Consider the following 7,252-nt stretch of genomic DNA (forward strand, 5'->3'; position numbering starts at 1 on the left):
GAAAGCGAGCATCATGTTGTCCTGGATGCGCGCCTGCGCGTCGCCGCCCGTGCGCATGCCGCGCACCTGCACCGAGAGCGGCGAAGGCTCGTAGCCGGTGGTGCGGGCGGCTGCCGCAGCGGCCTCGTCTCCAGGTGCCGGCGCAGCCTCCTCCACCCCCGCCCCGCGCTGCGAGCCAGACAGCAGCGCCCGGAGAGCTAGCAGCGCCTCGGGCAGCGTGGGCCTCTTGCGCAGGCTGTCGTGGCAGAGGCTCTTCCCGTCCGCCTTGGCGAGGTCCTTGACTGCGCGCGCCGCGTCGACTGGCCAGCCCGCAGCCACGTCGGCGAGCTTCGCCGCGTCGATGTCGGTCCAGTCCTCCTCGAACTCGTCCTCGCACCGGTCGGTCAGCTGCACCTCGGACCGGTTAGTGAGGCAGACGAGGAGGGTGATGCCAATGGCGTAGCCGTCCGTCTTGCTCGAGTACTCGCCCCCCTTGGAGATGGAGGGGCAGAGGTAGCCCGTGGACATGTAGAGGGCAGTCGAGCGGCGGCGGACAGACGCGTCGGGACGCTGGTCCTTGGCGAAGCCCGTGTCAGCCAATACTGCGGTCAGCTTCTCGTCGAGCAGGATGTTGTCCGGCTTGACGTCGCGGTGCACGATGCCCTTCGAGTGGAGGTAGACGAGCGCCTCGGTCGCCTCGCAAGCAATGCGAACGCGCTGCCGCCACGTCAGCGGCCTCGGCGCCTCTTCCATGCCCAACCGCCGGAGCTGCGCAGCGCGGTCGGGATCCGAGAGGCGCAGCCGCGCCTCGAGCGAGCCGCCGCGCATCAGCGGCGAGAGGAGGCAGACGCCGTCGGGCGAGAGGCAGTAGCCGAGCAGCGGCAGCAAATGCGGGTGGCTGACCGCCTTGAGCAGCTTCACCTCGAGCTCCGCCCGCGACAAGCCGCCCGACTGGCCCGACTTTGCCCGCTTGACGACGAGCGGCAAGTGGCGCAGCTGCGGAGGCGCGGCGAGGGAGAGGTGGAGGTCGGCCGACGCCTCGTAGACGTGACTGAAGCCGCCGCTGCCAATCAGCTTCCCGTCGGCGAACCCGTCGGTAGCCGCGGTGAGGTCCGACAGGGCTAGCTCGACTGGCCGAGCAAAAGCCGCCGCGGCCGGCTCGGAGGCGACAGACAGCTCTTGCAGCCGCGACTCTGCCGCGCTCACCTCCTCCTCCAGGGCAGGCAGCGCGCCCACGTGCGGCCGGGCGGCGGCGATGCCCGCTCGGAGCGCGGAGGGGCTGTCCGCTGTGTCGAGCGACTTGAGCGCGCCCATCGCCGCGCCGTGCGCCTTGCGCAGCCGCTGGCTGTCCCGCCTCCGCGCCTCCTTGAGCTTGTCGCGCACGCGCCTCGCCTCCGCCAGCACGGCCGGGCTCGCGAGGCCGCTGCACGCCTCCAGCGCGCTGGCCACGCCCTCGTACGAGCCAGCGGCCACGGCCTGCTGCAGCGCCTCGTCCGCCGCGGCGATGGCGGCTGCGTCGGCCGGAGGAGATGCTGGCGGCGGGGTTGGCGGCTGCGATGCGGCGGTGGCGCTGGGGCCAGATGCCGCATTGTCTGCCTCACCACCGCCGCTCTTCTTCTTCTTCTTCTTGCCCTTCTTGTTGGAGCGCTCCTCCTTCTCCGCCTCCTCCTCCGCCAGAAGCGCCTCGGCATGCCGCGCCGCCTCCGCCTCCGCCGCCGCCCTCTCTGCCTCCCTCGCCGCCGCGGTCTCCGCCGCCGCCGCCGCCGCATGCTCCTCGATGACGCGCACGCACTCGGCGTGGCCGTTTTCCTTGGCACACTGCAGCGCCGTCATGTTGTTCTCAGCGCGCACCGCCGCGTCAGCGCCCGCCCGCAGCAAGCGCCGCACGACGGCGGGGCGGTTGAAGAGGGCGGCGCTCATCAGCGCGGTGAAGCCTTTCTTGTCCTTCTTGTCGATCTCCGCGCCGTGCTGCAGCAGCAGCTCGACCACCCGCTCGTGGCCGTTGTTGGCGGCGCACATCAGCGCGGTGAAGCCCATGCTGTTCTGCATGTCGACCTCCGCGCCGTGCCGTATCAGCAGCTCGACCACCCGCTCATGGCGTTCCTGGGCGGCGAACATCAGGGCGGTGTAACCGTGGCTGCTCTGCAGGTTGATCTCCGCGCCGCGCCGTATCAGCAGCTCGACCACCCGCTCGTTGCCGTTTCCGGCGGCGAGCATCATCGCGGTGACGCCGCTGCTGTGCTGCATGTCGATCTCCGCGCCGTGCTGCAGCAGCAGCTCGACCGCCCGCTCGTGGTCTTCCTGGGCGGCGTACATCAGCGCGGTGTAGCCGCTGCTGTGCTGCATGTCGATCTCCGCGCCGTGCTGCAGCAGCAGCTCGACCGCCCGCTCGTGGCCTTCCTGGGCGGCGAGCATCAGCGCGGTGAAACCGTCGCTGTCCTGCCGGTTGACCTCCGCCCCGCGCTGCAGCAGCAGCTCGACCACCCGCTCGTGGCCTTCCTGGGCGGCGAGCATCAGGGCGGTGTTGCCGTCGCTGTCCTGCTTGTTGATCTCCGCGCCTCGCCGCAGCAGCAGCTCGACCACCCGCTCGTTGCCGTTTCCGGCGGCGAGCATCATCGCGGTGATGCCGCTGCTGTGCTGCATGTCGATCTCCGCGCCGTGCTGCAGCAGCAGCTCGACCGCCCGCTCGTGGCCATGCTGGGCGGCGGCCATCAATGCAGAGCTGCCGCTCGCCCCGCCGACCGCGTTGACCCGCCCGCCGCTGTCGAGCCACGCCAGCAGCGCCGCCTCGTCGCCTCGCACAGCAGCTTGCCAGGCCTCTTCAGGAAGGCTGTCCAATGAGCTGGAGGAGGCCGCGGCACTCGCTCCCGCCTGTGCCTCGCCTGGGGAAGCGCCGCCCGCGCCGCCCGCCGCTGCCTCGTGCCGGCTCGCAGTCACCTCCGCGACGTGCTGCCGGAAGGCCTCGACGCACGCGGCGTGGCCGTTCTCCTTTGCCAGCTGCAGCGCGGACTGGCCGTGCACAGAGCGCAGCTTCGTATCCGCGCCCGCCCGCAGCAAGTGGAGCACGACGGCGGGGTGGCCTTCGAAAGCGGCGAGCATCAGCGCGGTCCAGCCGTCGCTGCTCTGCTTGTTGATCTCCGCGCCTCTAAGCAACAGCTCGACCACCCGCTCATGGCCGCAGCGGGCGGCGAGCATCAACGCGGTGTTGCCGTCGCTGTCCTGCTTGTTGATCTCCGCGCCTCGCCGCAGCAGCAGCTCGACCACCCGCTCGTGGCCTTGGCTGGCGGCGAGCATCAGCGCGGTGATGCCGCCGCTGTCCTGCCGGTTGATCTCCGCGCCGCGCCGTATCAGCAAGTCGACCACCCGCTCGTGGCCTTTGTTGGCGGCGGCCATCAGCGCGGTGATGCCGATGCTGCTCTGCAGGTTGATCTCCGCGCCGCCGCGAATTAGAAGGTCAACCACCCGCTCCTCACCGTGGCTGGCGGCAGTATGCAGCAGCGTGAAGTAGCTCTTACCGTTAAACTGCGCCGCGTTCACCTGGCCGCCGCTGCTGAGCCACTCCCGCAGCACACCCACCTTGCCCGCTTTTGCCGCCTTCACGACGTTTGCTGGCGCCTCACGGGGCGATTCCGCCGGCGGCGAAGCGGCTGGCGAGGGCATGTGGTGTGTACTTGTTACGTGAAAACCCGCTGGGAGTGTTGTACACCGAGGCAGCGCACCTAGGCGTGCCAGCTCGTTTTCTCTCTTTTTCTCGGCCTCTTAATTTTTGAGATTTTGTAAGATAAAATGAACTCGGGGGCACGGGACGCGGCACAAACGGGGCACAAACTCCAGGTAAAATTTTTGTTTTTTGGCGTGGATGCGGGCGCTGCTTTGGCGCGGCGCGCTCCTCCCGCTCCTCCTCCACTCCGTCCCCGCCCGAGCGCCGTACCCGAAGTCGCGCGCCAACAGCCCTAGCCGCCTGCCTCTGACCGACCCTCAGCGCGTCGTGGCGCGCGCCCTCTCCCGCTCGGCGCTCTCGGACGTGCCGGCCACCTCGCTGCTGGCAGAGGTGCCGCAGGGGGAGCCGCGCGCCCGGCTGCTGCGGGCAGCCATCGAGCTGACCGACCCACGCCAGTGGCGGGCGGCCATCGCGCTGCTGCGGGCGATGCCGGCCAGCGGCGCCGGCCCGCCGACGACGGTCGCCTACAACCTCGCGATGCGGGCGTGCGTGCGCGGCGGCGCGTGGGAGACGGCGCTCGAGCTGGTCGAGGAGATGGCGGCGCAGCCCGGCGGCGCGGCGCGGCCGTCCGCCCACTCCTGGGGCACCGCCATCGACGCGTGCGCCAAGGGAGGCGACTGGCGGCGCGGGATCGAGCTGCTGCACGGGATGCGAGCTGCAGGCGCCGTCCGGCGGAGCAAGTGGTGCGGGGAGATGCGAGGAGCGAGCACAGCCTTGTGAGTGGTTGCCTGCCAGGCGTCGAGCCGACGGTGCAGTGCTACGGCGCCGCGATCGCCGGCTGCGCCTCACGCGGGGAGTGGCGGCCGGCGATCGCTCTGCTGCGCGAAGCGCAGGCCGCGAGCCACCAAGCCTCCGAGCATCGAGCAATCTCGGGGACTCTCGGGTACTCTCGGGTAACGCGTGCGGTGATCTCGCAGGCCGAGCCGCTGGTCCCAAGCATCGAGTGCTACAACGCGGCTCTGGCCGCTTGCGAGAAGGGCGGCGCGCCGGACAGGCGTGTGCGACACTTCCTAGACACTTCCCAGACACTTCCTGGACACTTCCCAGAGACCGGCGCCGGACAGGCGCGTGAGACACAGTCAAGACACACAGCCATGCGGACACAGCCATGACACACAGTCATGCGGACACACCGACCTGCACACTGCACACGCACATGCACATGCTGTGCTCTGGTAGACTGCGGTGGGACTCACAGGCTTGCCAGGGGTTCGCGCTCCTCGCGCAGCTGTACCGCACCACCCACGGGACCTGAACCCACACTGGATTCGATACTCTGGAGGTATGGGACTAGGGCGCTCGCGCTCCTCGCGGAGCTCGGCGAGGGCGAGCTCAATCGCGGCAGGCGGGCGGCGGGCGAGGGAGGGAGAGGGAGAGGAGGAGGAGTGGGAGGAGGAGGAGGCGGCGGCGGCGGCGGCGGCGGCGGCGGAGTAGGAGGAGGAGGAGGAGGAGGAGGCGAGGCGAGGCGGCGGCGGCGGCGCGGCGGCGGCGCGGCGCGGCGGCGGTTGCCGCTCCCCGACACGGTGAGCTACGCGACGGCGATGCGGTCGGCTGCGAGGAGCCGAGAGCACTGGCGCGAGGCGCTGCGCCTGCTCGATGTCATGGCCAGCCGCGGCGTGCGGCCGAACGCGCACGCGTACGCCGCGGCGGCGGTGGCGTGCGAGACTGGCGGCCGGTGGGAGGTTGCAATCTCGCTCCTCGACCGGATGCGCGAGCAAGGTCTGCGTGCGAGCGTCATCGTCCATTCTACGCATTCATTACTGGCTTGATTGATTGCTTGATTCAGGTCTGCCTCCGAGCGTCATCGTCTATTCGGCGGTCATGGCGTGCTGTGGCGCCGAGGGGCGGTGGGAGGAGGCGCTGCAGCTGCTCGCCGCGATGAAGGCGGAGAGGCTGGCAGTCGATGTTCCCGCAGTCAACATTGCGATTTCCGCGTGCGCCCGCGGCCGCGCGTGGCGGGAGGCGTTGCTGCTCCACGAGCAGCTGAGAGCGTGGTGCAGCTCTGCCGAGGGGCGGCGCGGCGGCCAGATGCTGACTGAGCGCACGTGGGGCGCCACCATCGGCGCGATGTACAAGGGCGGGCAGTGGAGAAAGGCGGCCGAGCTGGTCGGCGAGATGCGGCGGGACGGGCTCGCGCCCAACCTCGCGTGCTACACGCCCGCGCTGGCCGCGTGTGCCGATGCGGCGGAGTGGCGGCCAGCGCTCGAGCTGTGGGAGAGCTTGCTGCGAGACGGGATCACGCCCGACGCGCTCGCCGCCGGCGCGGCGCTCGACGCTTGCCTCGCGGGGAGGGTGCCGCAGTCGGGCCTGGCCGTCGTCGAGCTGCTGTGAACAGCGTCTCTTCACACCTCTAGCTGTGAACAGGTGCCGCAGTCGGGCCTGGCCGTCGTCGAGCTGCTGTGAACAGCGTCTCTTCACACCTCTAGCTGTGAACAGGTGCCGCAGTCGGGCCTGGCCGTCGTCGAGCAGCTCGAGCAGGCTTATTAAGTAGCTAATTCATAGTTAATTAGTAGTTAATTAGCCTAGCTGTCGTCGAGCAGGTGCGCACGCGCCGACCGCCGCGCCGCCTCTTCACCCGCGCCGAGGCTGCCGCCGCGCTCGCCGCCACCCCCGCGCCGCCCAATGACACGCCGCCGCCGCTGCCGCCGCCGCCGCCGCCGCCGCCGCCGCCGCCGTTGTCGCTGCCACTGTCCGCGTCGCCGCGCGAGGCGGCGGCGCTGCTCAACGACTGCTGCTCGCTGCTCGACTCGCTGCAGCGGCACGGGCGCTGCTTGGCCTCGCCTAGAAGCGAGACAGAGGCTGTGAGAGAGACCACCTGAGAGCAGGCACGGCGCGCCGCTCGGTCTCGTCTCCTTTGGCGCCGTCATCGGGGCGGTCGAGCATTGGGGGCTGGGCGAGCGCGTGCGCGCGCTGCTGCTGGCAGCAAACAGCGCCCAGCAGCAGCAGGAGGCGAGGGCCTCTGCGAGGGCGTCCGCAGCGGAGGGCGAGGCGCGCGGGGGCGATGTCAGCGCGAGTACCGAGTGATTAAATTCCGCGCGGATGAAAGGCGTGTACGGGGTGGCTGAGCCCTCGAGCTCTTCCGATAGCCCTAAAATAGAGGGCCCACAGCGTCCCCCCCTCCCCCCGGGTTCGAACTGGCAGCCACTCGCACCAAGAAAGGGCGCTGGCACGCAGCCGCCACGAGAGGAAGCGAGAGATGTACTCACATGGGCGAGTGGTGACCTATGTACGGGTGTGCCTGTGTGTTGCCCGATGCAGGTGGGGGTCAGTTTTGCAGGCCTGTCAACTCGAACCCAAGAAGAGCTGGAGGCAGTGAAGAGCATGCCAGAGCTTGGCCATTTGAGTGGCGAAGACTTTGAGGGCTACTGCGACGGCTGGCTCGAGCAGGGGCACCGCCCTGAGGTCTCTGACTGGGCGTCGGTTCGGCGCATCGACATTGTCACCTTTGCTGAGTCCATGGATTCAGAAGCCCGATGCTTCAACCCGACATTCCCGCCCGCCGCCCTAGCCGACGCCGCGAGCAGGGAGTGGTCGCCGTCGCCCTTCCCGCCA

At 69.9% G+C, this 7,252-nt stretch overlaps 4 protein-coding genes across 4 annotated transcripts in view; 3 read left to right on the plus strand and 1 right to left on the minus strand.

The window, feature by feature from the left end:
* Window positions 1–381: 381 nt before the first annotated feature.
* EMIHUDRAFT_70700 (hypothetical protein) lies at window positions 382–1,293 on the minus strand (the record flags this gene model as incomplete). The annotated part of the gene is made up of 1 exon (XM_005788887.1): window positions 382–1,293. A coding segment is annotated over one exon (912 nt), but the record flags the coding sequence as incomplete, so codon positions are not given.
* Window positions 1,294–3,838: 2,545 nt separating this feature from the next.
* Window positions 3,839–4,955, plus strand: EMIHUDRAFT_226279 (hypothetical protein; the record flags this gene model as incomplete). The annotated part of the gene is made up of 4 exons (XM_005788888.1): window positions 3,839–4,225; window positions 4,362–4,383; window positions 4,436–4,698; window positions 4,899–4,955. The coding sequence occupies 4 exons, from the start codon at window positions 3,839–3,841 to the stop codon at window positions 4,953–4,955; spliced, it is 729 nt and encodes a 242-aa protein (XP_005788945.1).
* Window positions 4,956–5,241: 286 nt separating this feature from the next.
* On the plus strand, window positions 5,242–6,187 carry EMIHUDRAFT_226280 (hypothetical protein; the record flags this gene model as incomplete). The annotated part of the gene is made up of 3 exons (XM_005788889.1): window positions 5,242–5,419; window positions 5,487–5,992; window positions 6,137–6,187. The coding sequence occupies 3 exons, from the start codon at window positions 5,242–5,244 to the stop codon at window positions 6,185–6,187; spliced, it is 735 nt and encodes a 244-aa protein (XP_005788946.1).
* Window positions 6,188–7,021: 834 nt separating this feature from the next.
* Window positions 7,022–7,252, plus strand: part of EMIHUDRAFT_226281 (hypothetical protein) — a gene marked incomplete at both ends in the record, with an annotated part of 3,450 nt that continues 3,219 nt past the window's right edge. The window contains one exon of the mRNA XM_005788890.1: window positions 7,022–7,230. Within this exon, the coding sequence (XP_005788947.1) occupies window positions 7,022–7,230 (209 nt within the window). The remainder of the gene's footprint in view (window positions 7,231–7,252) is intronic.

The sequence above is a fragment of the Emiliania huxleyi genome (genome assembly GCF_000372725.1).
Source record: "Emiliania huxleyi CCMP1516 chromosome Unknown EMIHUscaffold_131, whole genome shotgun sequence".
Classification (NCBI taxonomy): domain Eukaryota; phylum Haptophyta; order Isochrysidales; family Noelaerhabdaceae; genus Emiliania; species Emiliania huxleyi.